We start from the raw sequence: 18,189 nt of genomic DNA, 5'->3' as shown, positions 1-18,189 counted from the left end.
TTAGGAAACCATTTGCACCCACATAACTTCTCTGTTGGCAATTTCTTGTTTCTTTCCTGGTTAAAACTATTAAGGCAAGTTAGTATGTCAGTCTCTAGTGAATCGAGCAGAAGGTATTTCTAAAAATTTTGCTTCCCTGGGACAGAAAGCATAATTTAATACTAGAATAATTAAATTTATTTTGCCTCCCTCATGAATTTTCTCTGTGTGTTGCCAATATGACAAGGAAAAAAAGGATTACATTTTACTGGTAGTAATCCCAAGCTGAGACACACCTGAGGAAGGTCAAATGGAAATGTAAAAATAAACATATTTGGAGTCAACAGATGACCCAGGCTTGTTCTGGGTGTAGAGAGTTTAGCATCAGTATGCTGAGCACTGTCAAGAAAAGGTAGAATCAGTTCTTTAGTAGTGCTGTTCCTTTCAAATTGTTTTGATAGCAGGAGTGCATGGTAAGTGGGAGACTATGGTTGTGCTGGGCAGAGAGCCAACTTTATGTTTAGAAGTAGTGTAAAACTTTGAATTGTTTCATAAGCCTCTTGTGTATATTTGGGGATTGTTCCTTGGTTTTGATTATGTTCTCTGTGGAGGAGAAAGTGGAAGGGAAGGCAGAAATATCTACTAATTGTTTTACACCATGGGATATGTTTAGCTCTTCTTATAGATAGTTTCCATGGTGTCCTAACAGAATGTTGGAGAGGTACAAAATTATTTTATAAAAAAAGTCAAACAGGCATTGAAGAAGTAATCCTACAGAATCTTTCCTAGTCCCTTGCAACTGCTCTGGAAGCACAGTGTACTGGTATTCTTTTTTCTTCCACTCCTACCCTGTACCTTCCCTCAAGTTGTCTCTTCAAACATTTTTGACTTTTCCTGGTATAGAGAGGTAAGAAGGGAGTTGAAGATAGAGAATTGCATAGAATAAGGTGGAAATTGTTGAATAAAGGCATGGTTTTCATGTACACTCATGTAGCAGTACCTGCTCATTTGTCTGTAAGGAGCTGATGAAGAAACAAGTTAGAGAAAATACTTCTGCCTGCCTGAAAGTGCAGATCACTGCTGTGATGCCAATAACAAAGTCAGTGCTACGTAGAGAATACTGAGAGCAGGAATGGTAGGAGATTACCTTTTTAAGCCCACACTGGCTGTTAAGTGCCACTGCAGGAACTGGTGAAGCTCCTGCTACAATATGAGCAGTCTAATGCTGGGAGCTTTGAAGCTGCTGCTGATCTGGTTGTCTGATTCTCTGCCAGGACCTGAAATGTGTGGGTTTCTGGGGGAGGTGAGTTGTCCCTCTTGTTGCTGGGAGACATATTTCAATTGCAAAAAGCAGCAATCTCCATTCCATGCAGGAGTGTCAGGGACTAGGCACTGTTGATGACCTACTTTTGGTGAACCTCCTCTTTGATTCTCACTTCTGGAAAAGGAGGTCTATTGCAATTACTGGAGCAAAAAAGCCTTCAAGATGAGGAAGATCAGGAAAAAGCATATCAAAATACTATGTAAAGTACTAAAATACACACAAGTATCAGGAAATTTTCCTGTGCTGTGCAGTAAAGAGAGTAGACAGGAGATCCAGATGCACCTCAGCACCTGAACTTATCTATGCAAGAGTCAGTCCAGTGGTAGTGAATGACAGACCTGAACCTGCTCCTGTTCTAAGGAAATTGTTGGAATGACAAATATGACACAAAATGAGCATAAAGTTGTAAGCTAGGCTCTTGAGAAGTGTCCTTTTGAAAGGTGATTATAGATAGACCCCAAATAATATAGTCAGACTGCAGAAATAGCTGATTTCTGAAATACAAATTATTTAAGTCCTTACTGTGCATGGCTGAAACTATCTGATGTGAAATAAAGAGGCTAGAAGGATTCTGGTATGTTCCACCACATATATTGCATCCTGCGCTTTTCATTTTTGAAGCCATTTATAAATAGCATTTCTGACAACATTTGTCCAAGGAATACAGCAAAGTAAATGCTATTCCCCCTCTGAATGCAGAATGAAAAGCACAGACAGCAGTACCCCGTTATTGAGGTCTGCTGTAAGAAAACAAGTGAGAGACCTTGTTAAAAATAGATCTGAACTTCCTGTGATGCCACTGCAGCTATAAAATGTTTATAACTATGTTTTCACCAAATGTCCTTGGCCTATCTTTGGGTATATTTTACTGGGAGATGGAGATTCTTACCATGGAAGTAGAAATCCTTGTCCTTAGCAGTGTTCCCACTCTGCAGTAGATGGGTCAGCAGCAATGTGCAAACTTTAAGTTGATAATGTTCAGGTCTCATAATGCTTTTTTTTTTTTTTTTTTTTCTACCATGACCGCACTGAACTTGAGATTTTTATAGTGTGAATGAATGTTTGGTACCTGTGTAACACATACCCACAGCACCTACCATTTCCTTGTGTCTAAATATGATTTTTTGCTGCTTTTAGGAGCTAGAGGAAAAGCACCGTGAGGCTCAGATCTCAGCACAACATCTGGAGTTGCAGCTGAAACAGAAGGAACAATTCTATGAGGAGAAACTCAAAGTAAAAATATCTTATCTTGCTACAAGCTTTTGTGGGTAGAATGAGTTCAGGGAAAAACAGTTGCCTTTAGGCTCTGATGGCTTTGTCTTGTGAGTTGCCTTCTCGTTGCCATTGCTGCAATGTTGAGGGAGCTTAGTGGAACCTAAATCAGTTTTCTCCTATTTTTTCTGCCTTCTCTTATCTATCTGTGACACTGGATTAGGAGAGGTAGCATTTGAAGCCAGAACTACAGGAAGGCATTTGTTGATTGTAATTTGACTTTTGATGACTAAATAATACTTAGTTAATGCTGTTGGATCTCACACCCTGAAGAAGCTTTCAGTTCCCACTGATTTTGTATGAGGGCTCACTCAGCCTACCTGCAAGTTTTAAATGCAGCAAATAGTAGACCATTTCTGAAATTCCATCTTGGAGCTGGCACATCTGCCAAGAAGCCACAGAAACCACCTACTTTGTTTTTGTCTTTTCCAGGGTAGCATTAACAAACAGTTAGAAATAGACACCATCTAAAATTAGGAAAAACAAGCTGGCAAATAGGAATATGTGCACTGGTTAAGGATTTTTCTAAAGAGCTTGCAATATGACAGCCAGTAAATGCATTTTGTAAGAATCTTTCATAAGAACAAATTATTCTCAGTAGAAACAGTCTTTATCTTGTACATTTATCTAATATTTTAATTCTACATTTTTGCTGAAATGTGAGGATGTAGTATTTAAGAGCAGAGAAGAAATTTCTGTGGGAGAAACATGAAGGAAAAAACAAGCAAGATTTGCTGGCAGATCAGAGCATGTGGTTATCAGTAATGAGAGGAGAGTGATACAAAGCAGGAAGATGAGATGTAGATGTTGAGAAATAAGTGATCATATAAAAACTGGAAAAGAGGATAAGCATTGGAAAAAATAGAGAACTGGTGTATTATGGGGCCCTATGATGTAGGGTTTAATAGGAGAAATCAGGAAGCCAGGTGAAAGAGGTTCAAAGGACTTAAAAAAGGACATGGAGTTGTTGTAACTGGAAAAGTAAAAACTATCCTGTGGTGTCCAGAATTTGTGTCTTTGATAAATTTTTCTTTGAAGGAAGAGACCTTCATTTTAACAACTGATTTATATAACTCTGGTCATACATACACAACATGCATTTCTAGAAAAATGTAGCAATTCATTACTTTAGTCCTGTTCCCAATGACAGCTATTTGTGTCACAAAAAGAAGTTTTTTACTTTACTGTTAGATTTTCTTCTCTGACTGGAAGAATTTGTGTGGTCTCAGCTGCCTTCTCATCCATACCTATGGAACTCACAAATTATTTGTGAGCCATGTTGGGAGGGCAGCCAAAGGATGGGCACTTTCCTAATTCTTCTGCTGTACATATCAGGGTAGAGAGGCTTTTCTGTGTTTCTGTTGCATTAGGCTGGAAAAATTATTGAACACAGTTTATATTACTCAAAATAATAAATAAAATACCTACAGTATCTCCATATCTCTATAAAATCTTATTGTTAAATTCAGTCTTCAGAGATAACTGAGAGAGTGCTCTTTTTGGAGTTTGCTCTTCCATGGATTTCATGCAATTGCATCATGGATTTAATTTTGCTTGAGATATGACCAATTGCTTACCAAAAAAAAAATCTATATTGATGGTTTTCTTTCTGCTTGCCCTTTGCCCAGTGAAACAGATATAATTTAGACAAAAGAAATGTCTTCATTTAGGTGTTGGAAAATCAGATGAAGAAGGATCTTGCAGATAAGGAAGCACTTGAGAATATGCTCAGAAGACATGAAGAAGAAGCACGTGAGAAATGCAAAGTTCTGGCTGAACAGAAGGCGGTATGTAGTGTTGAGCTGGAAATCAAAGCTGTTTGAAGAGTAGCTTTCTAAAGCTGATTTCAAGCAAGATAATCTTGTTTGAGGTTCTGTAGTGCTGCTGAGCTGCTTTGAAGAAAATTCATTGATTAATATGAATTTTAAAAGACATGTTTCTTTTAAATTCAGAGCATCTTCAAGAATATTTCCTTTAAAAAAGCCATGCAGCTTGCTGTGTGCCCCTTGTTTTGTGCCTTGATAATGATTGCTTTTTCCTAACATTAAAGCAGTAGCAAGCAGCTGCAAATAGCTCCAGTAATTGCATTTGTGTTGCTCATTTTGGCCATTGGATCAGTTTTATTTTAGTTCTTTTTTTGTTTCTGGAAGAAGTTCAGACTTTTGTATAAACTTTATTTTTGTAACCGCTGGTGTTGTGCAGTCTCAAAGGCTCACTGCTGTGTTTCAGATGATCAATGCAATGGATTCGAAGATCAGGTCACTGGAGCAGAGAATTGTGGAATTGTCTGAGGCCAACAAACTGGCAGCAAATAGCAGCCTCTTTACCCAGAGGAACATGTAAGTGTGGCAGCTGCTGTCACTGCTGAACAGGTCTCAGGAAGATGACCTTAAAGCCTTTTCCAATTGAAATGATTCTCTAATTCACCATGTAAAAGTGGCTCTTTTTTGCAGGCCTGCTCTGCTCCCTGCTTGTTTTTCACTGATAGCCTTTCAAAAATATGCTCCGTTCTTCAAATAGTTGGGGCTCGCTGTGTATTTTGTGTTTTCTCAAACATGACAGGGAAAATTGGTTTGTATTACAGTGTTTACTTTGGAGCATTTCCTAAGGCAGGTGATTTGTGTAGGTTTGCCAAATATGTTAAATGAATACTAATAATTTTGTCTAAAATACCCCTGGATAAGCATACATTCCTTCTTTAAACATAAACATTGCTAATAGATTTATATTTTACTCAGTTCCCCTGACACATGATTTTGAAATTGAAAACATTAAACACCCTTCACTCACAAACATTCCATCATGCCTTGATGGGTGAGATGACAAGGAAGAACACTAGATTTTTAAGCCAAGAATTTCTCTGCATGTTCTCGAATTCTTCTATTTCAGATTATTTTGTCTGCCCGAACTTTATTTTTCTTTAGATTTTAGCTGAGATTCCTTATCCTTACAATGTTGTTTTTCCTTCATAAATGACTTAGAGGTGTTCTAATTCAAGTGTAGAAAAAGCATGGGTTGTTTGATACAATCTGCAGGACTGGATTTGCAAAACAGTATTTGCCCTTACTGAGTTCACAGATTCACCTTGGTTTGCACAAGTGTTTTCAGTGTCCATCAGCTGCTGGATCCAACATCAGGCAGTGCCTTTGTGGGAAGCACTTGGAATAGATTCACCTCTAATATTGAATAGAATCAGACAAGGATGAGTTTTGGCACAGACTTGCTTTGGTTTCATTCCTTTTTTGTGGTCATTATGCCTCCAGATATGTAATGGCTCCAATTTTCATTGCATTTCAAATATCTTGCAAGTTATTTTAGCCTAAGCAGCCAAAAATATTCACAGAAATAACCGAGGAACTTAATTGTGTTGCTTAATGTTCCAGATGACCTCCAGTTAATCACCCAGGGAGTTTGTTGAGGCAGCAAAAGCCATAACTTACCTTCAGTCTAAAATAAAACAGAAATGTCTCGAGGTGGAGCTGGGAAGTGTATGGAAGGTTGAGTGTCTCAATCATGGCTGCTGAACTGAGTGTAAGGACTTAAAGCATCCTCTGGGAGCCCTATCCTTGACTGGAGAGCCACAGAAATCAAGAAAAACATATAATAATGTTTTAACATAAAATTTAAAATAGATTATCGAGAGACATATTGTCAAATGATGAACTTTGCCGGATTGGTAGGAGATAGTACAGAATTAGCAACATTGTGAGAGAAAATTGCTTAATTATGCATGCAGATAGTTAATGAATTTGTGCTTTTTTTGTGAATTGAGCTGTTGAAAATGTATAAATTGTTGTTGGACTGCATTTTGAACCCACAAAAGCTGCAGCTAATCTGAGCGTGCATCAAGAGGAGAGCTAGTGATTAAACTCTTCAGAGGAGAGGGGAGCTCTGCAAGCTTTTGTTCCAGCAGTATCTGAGGAAACCAATGATTATCAGGTTCCTGAGAAGATAGCCCAGTAAACAGCAGGAAATGAAATAACACCATTTGACAGTTCTGGCTGACAATAATCTGTAGAGGTAAATTAAAAAAAACAGAGAGGGTGAAAGGGTGGTTTTGCTTGCAATGCACAGAAATGTGAGTCAGAAGACTTAAGTTCTATTTTTAGTTTTGTTAAGTCTTCCTATTTGATCCTGGGCAACCCACATAATTTCTCTGGGATAGGATTAATAACAGCTTATCTCACAGTGAACTTCTTAAAATATTAATTCATTAATATATGTAGAGCTTTGTGAGGCTTTTAAGGAGAAAGCACTCTATGAGGCAGAATTTTCCAATGCATGACAACACAATTCTAGGAACTGTAAATAATGCAGAAAGACCCTTTTTTTGGAGAGTGTACATTTCAAATGATAATAATTAATCATTGCCAGCTCTCAAAATTCTTATGAGAACAAGTAATTATTTTTGTTCAGTTTGTGGATTAAGACTTTGATCAGAGACGGCAAAGCTTCACTTTAGCTTCACTTCAGGTCAAGTTCTATGTCCATTACAACTTTCAAAAGCCCCCAACAAAACAACCCTCAACACACTACCCCCAGTCCTAAGGCATGGTTGTTCCTCTTATCTCCTGGAAATAAACTCTGAGAAAGCAACTCTCAGAATATATTTTTCCCCTACAGAAAAACATGTGACAAGGAACTGATGAAATTAGAAGAATTAATTGTATCTTAAATAGCATTATAGATTACCCTCTGCAAGATTTGTTTGTCTGTGCAACTGGCAAATATGGAATTTTAAAGCTCTGGGCATGTGTTGATGAATACATTAGTAATTTTTATTTTTATCTGGGATGTAGAATTTAAGCTAGGAACTTAACTGTTCTACTTCACAGCAAACTTGTGTTTTCCTTAGTTGGCCCCAGTGGAAGGACATATGTTAAGGGCATTTCAGGTTTGTCACTTGTGCATGTCTCCTACCAGGAAAGCCCAAGAGGAGATGATTTCAGAGCTCAGGCAACAGAAGTTCTACTTGGAAACACAAGCTGGAAAGTTGGAGGCCCAGAATCGAAAACTAGAAGAACAATTGGAAAAGATGAGTCACCAAGATCACACTGACAAGAACCGCCTGCTGGAGTTGGAGACACGGCTGAGAGAGGTGAAATCATGGCTCTAATCCTCTCAGCAAACTTTCCTAAATGTACCCCATTTTGTGAATGCAGTGAGAACTAGAATTATCTTCTTGGAGTGGTATTTGAAAGTGTATTAGTAATTTTTAAAAACTCATTGAAAGGAGATAAATGAAAGTATTAGGGACTTGTCATCCTGAATCTGAGCTTTTAGATCATCTTGCTTTTTCAGAATTCTATTTCTGTGTTTGTTTGTACAATACCCTTATAATATTGTCTGGGTAGAGAGTAATAGGTCAGCAATGTACAATGACCAGACAGATAACCTGTAGCCTTAGAGTCTACAGCTTAGAAAGCAATGGACACAGCAGAATTTCTGTAAGAAAAGAGGAAGCTGCTGCTTCATGCACCATTTTCAGAGTCTTCTGCAAAGAAAACCTAACAGTAATATGGAAATATGCTCTTTTAAAGATCTGTGAGTTGTGCTTCAGTTTTAATTTTGTATTAACTAGTTTGGTTCTACAAATTCCTCTCCAGTCTCAGTCCACTAATTTTCAGCTAAGGCTGAAATCTTGCCTTCAGCTAAGATTGTTGAGCAACCAACCTGTCCTACTTTGGCCAGAAGCTGACTGAGACCAGTATAAGGTTTCTGAAGCCTTGTCACACATCTCAAGCACAACAGACAGATTCCCTTGGGATAGCAGGGAGCCTGAAGAAGGTGCTAAGGTTTGGAATTGATTCTGAACACTGAGATCTGTTTTAGTTTATTTCTTATCCCTGGAGTGACATATTTATCCCTGTGTGTGCTGCAAGAAAACCTTCATCAGAAGCCATTCAGGTAAACCCAGAGCCAGATGAGCTTGTGGCATTCTATAAAAGGAATCTGAAGGGAAGATGAAACATGAAGTTGATTGCAAAATGTATGTAATGTATGCCCAGAGATTCCCAAATAAAGATCCTTAGAGACTCTTAGCTTCAGTAAAGAAAGAGAAAGTTCATCACAAACTACCTCAACATTTTATATCAGTGTTTGATATGTTTGAGTTACAGCTGGAACTATTCTTGTGCCCTTGTTGTTTCAAAATGTCAGGTTGTTTTTTTTTTCCCAAGAAAACCAGTAGATTTTAGAGAGTAGACAAAGCTGTGTCCTTGATTTCTCAGTGCCTTAAGCAGCCTGTCAGGATGTGATTTTGGGAATGGACATGGTAATAGCATCTTCAAGTGGGTTCTGAAACAAGACTCCATTGCCTGTCATGTCTTTGTTAGTAACTCACATTTGGGTACTACTTTGTCTTTCTTCAGGTTAGCCTAGAGCACGAAGAACAAAAGCTGGAGCTCAAGAGGCAGCTGACAGAGCTGCAGCTGACCCTGCAGGAGAGGGAATCCCAGATCACTGGGCTGCAGGCTGCACGGACAGCCCTGGAGAACCAGCTCCGCGAGGCCAAGACCGAGCTGGAGGAGACCACGGCTGAGGCAGAGGAGGAGATTCAAGCCCTCACGGTGAGCCCTGGAACTTGTCCTGTGAGCTGCAGATACACACTAGAATTATGTAGGTGCATGTTTCACAAAGAGGTTAAAAGGAATTTATATCATCTAATTTTTAATTTTCAGAAATGGGTATGAATTGTGCCTTGTGTTGATAGAGGCATGAATGGCTAAAATGTCAAATTTTACCTTCAACCATTTGCATACTTCCTAGTAATGGTTCATTGCTGCCTAAACTGATGGCTTGTAGGAGCATTATTACTTTTGTTTTGAGGTGAAAGTTGCATCTGAAATTGGTATTGTTAGGAGTTTAACTCTGTGATTTACTTATTTAAATAATAGCTCATGAGTTTGGAAGTACTTGATGGAATGTTTTGATGATTTTTTTTTTCTATCAGTAACCCTGCTTTGAGGATACTTATTCAGGAGAAAAAAACACCCCACCAAATTCCTAGGGAGGGTGTTCTAACATATAATTTTATTTCAATGTTTGTTTCATTAAAAATTGTCATGTGTGTCTTGCAGTCTGGTGAGGTGTGTGAGTGATAGAAAGGAAAACAAAGCTCAAGTCCTGTCACCCTCTTCCACCGCAACCCCTGTAAATGGAGTTCTAGGTTATATGCTGCTGGTTGCTGTCTCTTGAGCACAAAAAGATGCTTTCAAAATGTTTGATTCTAAGAAATATTTCCTTCACAAAAGATTCCCAGAGTTGTGGGTAGAGAGTTTGACCTGCTACCAGCTATAACCCCACCTTGAGCAGCAGCCTTCAATGACCTTCAAATCCTGTGATTTGGAAGTGTTGAAAATGTGCATTCTCGTGCTCCAGTGGCATTTAATCCAAGAACTGTTCTGAATATTGCTGCCATTGCTGGTTTTTGGGAGGGGAGGGGGGCTCAGCTGGCACGGGCACTGGTACTATGCTGATGCTTTGGGTAGATGAATGGCAGAACCATTCCCTCAGCTCTAAAGTGAGCACAGGCTGGGCAAGTGCAGCAACAGCATCGAGGCCTAAGAATAACTGAATAGAAATGGCATTGGGTTCTTTTTGCTCAGAACTGAGGCAGTCCCTTCCCAGCTGAAAGCTTTGCATAACAGCCACGATCACTGCCAGGGGGCTGGCAATGCACTTGGGATCCTTACCCAGCCATGAAACAGATGAATATTCATGACCTCTGTTCACTCAGTATTGCTCCAGTTAATGGGGCAAACTGGTCGTGCTGGACCAGCTGCTGTTAGACAGTCCAGCCAAGCAGGCTTGGGACTATTCCTGTCATGGAGTTTGTTACACACTTTTATTTCTCACATTGCCTGTTGTGGTAAGATAGCTTTTAAACTCTCATGTTTGACTTCTGCTGAATGGGATTTTTTTTTTTTTCCTGTTTAGTCTCTTGGCTCTAAGGAGAATGTTCTGAATGAAGAAAGGTGGCTGGATGTGCTTGAGCAGTAACCTTTCTTTTGTTAAGTTTTCAGATAGCACATGACATTAGACACTTGTTAAATCACTTTGAATTTTGAGAGAGGCCATGAGGCTGAAACAAGAACTTTTTGCTTTGTCATGCTGTGCTTGTAAATTAGGGGATAAAATGGTGCATGCAATACTGCATTCTTTAATATGAGTGTTTGAACTTTTCTGTACTTTAGATGCTGTCCTCCAAAGAATTGATTATTATGTTTTATCACTGCTTTTTAGAGAGGCTCGGGCTTAAATGTGACTTTATGGTAGGATTCAGGTAGATTGGCAGAGCTGTTTGGGGTAGCTTGCATTATACATCACTACAGTTTTTCTTTGCAAGCATTAAATTGTGTGCAGTGTTTATTTTCTATGAAACACCAATCGGGATATGGAAGTAAAACAAACTCAAATTAAAATGTCAAGAATGTAAAAACTTAAAATGAGATCAGCAAGTCTTCTGGTGACCATTTCAGATGGAACCTGTTACATAATTCCATTCTTGAGCTTGTACATTTTCCTAAAGCACTTCAGAGTTGGGAGCAGAAGTGTATTTTGATTAAGTAGGATGGGACTTTTGCTAATCAGTTCTTTGCCACTCCAAAGTGCTTTCATAGCCTGCAGCATCTGCCTTCCAAACTTTGCTTGCTGGTAGACTGTTCTGCAGTTTGTTTAGCAACAGCATTCTTGAATTCTAATGTATGAAAAATTGATGATTAACTTCTTACCTCCTTTAGGCACATAGAGATGAAATCCAGCGTAAATTTGAAGCCCTTCGTAATAGCTGCACAGTGAGTATTAAATACAGATCATTGAATTATTTTGAAATTAAGGATAATGAAACAAACTATTTCCTCATTTAATCCTTGATGACACTAGTTCCTAATGTGGACTTCTGGCTTCAAGGTGCTAGTAGGAGCTGGATGGATTGGATTTCTTTCAGGTTTCAGGTAAACCTCAATTTTGAGGTTTTAGTCTGATCATGAAATTGTCACGGTTCTTCTTTTTGGAGAAGAAAGTAAATTAAAATATCTCATTGCAGTGCAGCTAGTAAGAATGGTGTAGCAGCTGCAAAAAGTGACTGTAGGTGAAGATCTTTTCTGCTCACAAGAAAAGATCTACCTGTCCAAATTCTGAGCTGCATTGTAGTTCTAGGCCTGAGTGGGTTTTAAGGAGGATTTTAACACTGTTTGAAGAAACAAGAAGTGTTAAGGTTCCAAATAATACATTGACATACAGCAGAGAGAACTCCAGGATCTGAATTTTCACCTTGTTGCCTGAGAGCTTTGACATGTTTTCAGATTCATTTCATCAGTCCAGGACAGATGTCCAAGGGCTTTGTCTATCCACAGGGATCCTTGCAGTTTAACACTATCTTCACACTTGTTCATGGTAGTTGGAGAGTATCTGCCTTCCAATGACATGAATTACACAAGTGTTGGATAAGGACCACAGTCCTCTGGGTCAGCAGGGATTGTAAATTATTCTGGGCTTTTTCTCTCTACCCCACACTGTAAGCAGGGCTTAATTGCTGGGGTTTTTTATCTTGATTGTTTCCCTGCTTTCAGTAATTTCCTCAAATGTAATGTTTCATGCTGTAGGAGTAAGTCTCTAATGTGTAAGTTTTCATCTTATTTTAAAATATGTTTTCAGCATGAGAGTCATTCTATTTTCCTCACTTGCTCTTTAGCACTAAGCAAGGGGGTTCTTCTGGACATGGAATATCTCGATGGGAAGAAGTGAGGAAGTACAGCTTTCCAAAGTGTTTTAACCTCTGTCTAAAAGAAATCCTACACAAGAAACTTCACTTTCTCTTCCCTTCCTCATTGCTTAGATTGACTGTCTAGCTCCTATGTGTCATCATAGATCTTATATCCAGAGCTATCTTCTGTTGCTCTGGATCTTGCCTTTCATTCAGAGTGGCACTCTGAATGAGTGATCACTTTTGTGATCTCCATGCAGGGAAAAACCAGGTGTGGAAACCCTGTGGCTTCTGTGCACTGCAGGGTCAGCTGCCTTGCAGAGCTGTAGCTCATTATCCAGTGACACTTCAGCTCTGAGTGTGGGGAACAAACTCCAGCAGTGAAGAATGACCCATAACATTTCCAGAATGTCAAGAACTTCAAAGGACTTGTAAAAGTGTTGTGCACTGTAAGGCCCTTCAGTGGGATAAGTGGGATCAGACATCCTCATCAATAAGAAATTAATTAAATAGTTCCTAAATGAATAATGCATGCCCATGGTACATTCTCTTTGCAGCCCAGGAGAATGCATGTGTAATTTAATTGACCATGGACAGATAATTTCATGTTGTGTGTTATGGCTGCTCCTGGCTGTCCATCCTGCCTGAGGAATGAGGAAATCAGGGCAATCTTCTATTGCCAGTGAGAGTCAAGAAATGCTAATTACACTGCTTTCACCAGATGTTTCAACTTGTTTTTGTCTGGTGGTAGCAGTATGATGCAGGCTGTGCTTTTTGGTGACCATGTGACTCCACTTGAAGGTGATTAGAATTTATACTCCAACAACACTTCAAGGGAATAATTATAATATGCTGCTACTTATATAGCCTGATAAAGGATGGATTTATTCTTTCAGGAAGTTCTCAAGAGAGATCCTTTTTAAGCTGACACAAACTCCTTGAACTAGTCTGGCAAACTTTGGTAGGGAATTACTTTTTATTTGATCTTATTGAGAAGCCCCAAACAACGTAAGAATTACAAAAATAAGATTAGGCAGGAAAAGAAAAATTAACAAATTGAATTACTTCAGTACTTTTGCGGTCTTTAAAAGATAAATAAAAATACTTAATCTACTTTTATTGGTATTGTTCCTGTTTCTCTAGCTTCACAAAGGTCACAGCTTCTGATTGTAGGGAAGGCTGTGTCTGCTTTCCTTGTATCCTCATTGCACACTTGTTCTTCCTTTTGCTGAGGTCTCTGACCAAGGAGGCATTTTTAGCTTCTCCTTTTTCATGCTTTCTGTCACTCAGTTGAGCAAGAAATAATAGGAAATGTAATTACAACAAAAATTGTAACTTGTGGTACCTGCTGAACACACACATGTGCTAGTGGGCACACACACAATCATCTTACCACAACCTTCTCACAATGATAGCTCATCCAGCAAATCTGTTGAGGGAGAAAAACTAGATCCCTACCTTTATTCTATGAAATAAATGGCCCATTTGAGTGTTAAAAGTATTTTCCAGGCAATCAAAGCAAGATCTAGAAATAAAAGGCATTCTTAAATAGGAAAATTTACACATTTGTTTCCAGATATCTCTGAATTATGGCTTGTTCTGAGATCACCAACATGTTTAAAGTTAAAAATACAACTAAGTTATTTAGATAATAACAGAATTGTTTACGAAAGGAAACTTCCAGTAAGCAGGCAGTAAAGTATTTAAATATTTAGCAGGAAACAGTCTTATAAAAGCCTTGCATTCAGCTTAGTAAGATACCAGAGAACCACCATCTGAATCATCTGGGTTTTTCAGGTACAGGCTGTTGCTTTTAATCTAGGAATGAGTAGCATTTCTTATTCCTAATTGGATATTGCATTTCCATTTATTCAAGTTTTCCCCGATAAAACAAGGTTTATCTTCTTCCCTTCTTGGGTTTCTTTTGTCATCATCTTGTGTTCCAGTCTTAAACATTAACAGGCTTGATCTGCACTTGTGTGAGAGCTTGGATACTGAGGCATTAAATCTGCAAGCACACCAGGCAGGTATAATTTAAGTTATGTGTGAGTTCCTGCTGAATTCATTCTAACATCCTGATTCCACATTTGCTCCATAAGTTGACATAAGTTGTGTTCTTGTGAGCTTCCAAAATAATACTCAGAGATGTTACTTTGATGCTAAATTGTCTTTCAGAGTAAAGGAATCTTGCCCACTGTGACAAGGCTAATACCCAGGCAAAAACTTTTATATGGCTTTGTTTTTTGTTTTTTTTTTTTAAGTAAATTTCCTGTTGGGTGGAAGGGGCTATCCTTGATTCCCATTTCACAGAAAATATGATGGCAGATGCCAGTTACAGGCAGAAATGGAGTTTTGTAGTTTTTGTAGCCTGACAGAAAATCAGAGACTTTTAAGGCAGTGCTGTGAGGGGTTAATGAGATAACATCATCATCATTTAAGGAAGAGTCTCCTGTTTGGGAGAGGCAGCTCAGCTTCTGGGGCCTAGGACAGGAACACAGGGACTGGGTGTTTTAATGCTGGCTTGCTGTGGGAAGGAGAGGAATGCAGTCTGGGCAGTGTCCAATGGGCAACATCCCTCAAGATAAACCATGGAGAGTTTTTGGAGACTGAGATCTGTGTTTAAGGTGTGTTTCAAGGCACAAATGTTGTCTGACTACAGAGAGGGGAGGAAAGTGAAGGATTAATTGTCAGCTGTTGATGGAACAGGCAGAGATACAATCTGTCTGCAGCCCTGTTTGAGGGCCTGAGCCTCCCAGTGTTGGGATTTCTCTGCCTGAAAAGCTTTGTCTCAGAGAGTAGGTAAAGACAAAAGGAGTCTGATGTCTGCTCTCACTTCCTGCTCACAATAATTTGGGGCTGAGAGACAGCTTTTTCTTGTTTCCTATTTACTTCTGACAGGTAGCTTTCTGGTAAAGATTAGTGGGGATGGGGAGGAGTGGAAATGGATAGAGCAACACTATTAGTCTGGAATTGCATTAAACTCCAAATAAGACACTGCTGATAGCATCCCAAAACAGTTTCCCTTGCTGTGTCCTAGCATTTTTCTGCATGTTTGTTGATGGCATCTGAGAACTGAACACCTTTAATGAAGGAATAGGGTATGGGGAAGTTTGGAAGCTGCAGTTACTAGTGTATAAATAAAACTCCTTCTTTTTCTCCTTTTCCTCATTATTGTGCCTTTGGTTTTGCTATGTGGAGCATATGGATTAAATGTAGTACATTTTATCTGGTATGCAGACCAAATCATCATGGACTGTTTGTTGCTCTGATATTTGATTTAATCCATGGCTGGAGAGGTTTGTAGGACCAGGGGTAACAGCTGTGAATCTGCTCGGCCTCACTAGAGCAATACTTTGCTTTCCTCAGATTATTCAGTGGAGAGGGAATTATGCTGGATATGGCCCCTTCTGCTGAAAAGCTGCTATGCTTGGGTTGCTCTGCAATATTTAAAAATGAGATCCAGTCCTCTGCATCAGGATAAAGATAAGCTGTGTGCTTAGATGTGGTGTGCATTGAACAATCTGTGTAGTTAGATGATATCTCTGGTTTATGGATTAGTTGTGATGAAGATGTGCATAAATAGAGGAGAAAATTCCTGTTGCTCAGTGAGTGGTGATGCAGTGGCACAGATACAGTGGCTGTCTAGATTGTCTAGAATTGCTTTTCAAAGGTTTCAAGTGTTTGGTTAATTTATAAACTTAAAATGTGAAGATTTTTCTACTAATATTATGGGTTTCTAACGGATATAATAGCATTTTCTTACTGACTTTCCTTTAATATACTTCACATTTACTTCAGAATAGCTGAGGGTTGGTTGGTTTGTTTGGGGTTCTTTGGGGTTTTTTTTTTGCCTGGGGATTTCCTTAACTGAAAAGAAAAATACCTAAAGCTATTAACTCTTTCCAGGTACAGGATTCTAGCATAGGTTGTATGTATGCCCAAGCACATTTTTCTGTGTCAGCATTACCCATTACTCTTTAGGCTTTATAGTGGTAATTATCTCTCTAATCCTGTTGGGTTATACATAGCTGTAGATAGCTATTGGGTGTGTTAAAAAACATCCCCTTTCCCCATGAAAAATGAAAGATTGTACCAAGAGGAACAAATTTTCTCTTGTTAAAAAAATCTATATATCTACCTAGACTACCTTATCTAGATTATAATATAGCTGGAATTTAAGCCAAGGTGTTTTGGAATTGTCAGTAAATACACTGTTAGAAGAAGGAAAGAGATCATGTCACATCTTCTGGAAACCTTCTTTGTTAACTGCTTTGTTATTTGTCTGAAATTTTCCAGAAATATCCTACTAGATAAAATGTAGCAGTGAAATATAATATGATCTGGTTTAATTTTAGTTGCATTCAGGGAAAGAAGTCAAAATCTCAGAACCTAGAAAAAAAGAAAATGGGAGCTTAACTTCCAGCCCTTAAGGAATAAAATCAACTTGAAATACAGCCAGTTTTAATAATTAAGTAGTTGGACATAATAACTCTGCATATTACTTTATCCATTTTGTGTTTCCCTCATCTTGGTTTTCTTGTATTTCAAAACTAGCTTAATATTTTTAATAGAAATTACTTGTATTAGTATATAAAATAGATGGAGAAGAAACCATGAGTGTATAAAATATATCTTGAAACTGCTTAGATATATGGTGTGGTTAAACATAAAATTAAAACAAATGGAAGAAAAAGTGAGTTTCTGATCTGGCAGTTAGTAGAGATCTCAGCTGTTGTAAGAGCAGTAGGTAAAACACTGTGAAAACAAATGTTCTTTTGCTCCTTTTTGCTTGTATAAACAAATCTAAGTTCTTATTTCTGTAGCAGTATAGGCACTAACATGTCCTTACTGCACAGGCTGCCCCCTCTGAAAGCTTGGAAGCTTGGTGCAAACAATGTAGGGGAAAATGTGGATTTTTGAATGGGGCAGTGAGAGTGCTTAGAAAGGAGCACATAATCAGATTTCTTCAGAAATGTTGTGTTTTGAAGTGTGAATCATCTTGATTTGACCCTGAACATATGGGTGGAAGGAACTCCCCTTCACCCAGCAGGGAGTAATGGCTGTTGGACTTTTTCTGCTCACAGTTTAAAAACCAAATACTGTTAATTTAGGTCTAGGAGAGGCATGGTAAAAGGCTGCCAAAATGTGCATTACAGATTCTTCAAAAAGAAGTGGTTGTCATCTTTCCAGAGAGCTGAGAAGAGCTGTGTGCTCTACCCTCTACTGCTTTAGATATTTAAGTCCTTGGCTTGTGTAGGAAATTGGAACATTTACATTTGAATGTGTGGCCAACTGTGCTCTGAGATTTTATTTTTCCCCATTTAATGAAGTATCTTATTCACTTTTCTTTGACATCCAGGCAAAAGAGCCTCTAGAATATATTTTTAAGAGTTGAATGTGAATTGTATAGAGTTTATTTCAGTTTCTGAAATTCTTTTTATTAAGCTGATTTCAAGATTACTGGGGTTTCTTTCTCTTCTGTTGTGGTGATGTTGGTTTTGAGTTAGGAGGAGGTACAAATTCATCCACCCAGCATTCAGGCCTTTCATTCATAAAACCAACTGTGAAATTGGCCCACTGTTGTTTATATTTGTCTTTCAGTTAGAGGGGACTGTGGTTGAAAGCTTTTAGTTAATGCTGACTGAACAAATGGATGCTCCCACTTTGGCAAAGGCCCTGTTGAGTTTTTGCTTTTCACTGATTTTCCATATTGTGTTACCACACTGGTTTTTTCCCTCCTGTGTACCCAGCTGCCATCCATAATGCTGTTACTTTGATAGAATGTATTTCTTAACACTTTTCTGCCTTTCCTGGTTATACCCAGTATTACAAATAATAATATAAGCAATTCCCAGGGATATCCATCAGGTTGCACTGCCTCCACTGCACCTCTTGGTCTGTTTTCTTC

General features: G+C 38.6%; 1 protein-coding gene across 9 annotated transcripts in view; it reads left to right on the top strand.

The window, feature by feature from the left end:
* The window catches only part of CIT (citron rho-interacting serine/threonine kinase), a 68,506-nt gene that overhangs the window by 31,274 nt on the left and 19,043 nt on the right, over positions 1-18,189 (top strand). For 8 of the 9 annotated variants that reach the window (XM_053993982.1, XM_053993978.1, XM_053993977.1 and 5 more), the window contains exons 19-24: positions 2,441-2,536; positions 4,246-4,362; positions 4,805-4,914; positions 7,499-7,673; positions 8,947-9,144; positions 11,317-11,370. In XM_053993982.1, the coding sequence (XP_053849957.1) occupies positions 2,441-2,536; positions 4,246-4,362; positions 4,805-4,914; positions 7,499-7,673; positions 8,947-9,144; positions 11,317-11,370 (750 nt within the window). The remainder of the gene's footprint in view (positions 1-2,440; positions 2,537-4,245; positions 4,363-4,804; positions 4,915-7,498; positions 7,674-8,946; positions 9,145-11,316; positions 11,371-18,189) is intronic. The other variant, XM_053993981.1, reaches the window with a different exon arrangement.

This window comes from Vidua macroura, chromosome 18 (genome assembly GCF_024509145.1).
Source record: "Vidua macroura isolate BioBank_ID:100142 chromosome 18, ASM2450914v1, whole genome shotgun sequence".
Taxonomy (NCBI): Eukaryota; Metazoa; Chordata; class Aves; order Passeriformes; family Viduidae; genus Vidua; species Vidua macroura.
This window is presented reverse-complemented; position numbering and strand designations above follow the sequence as displayed.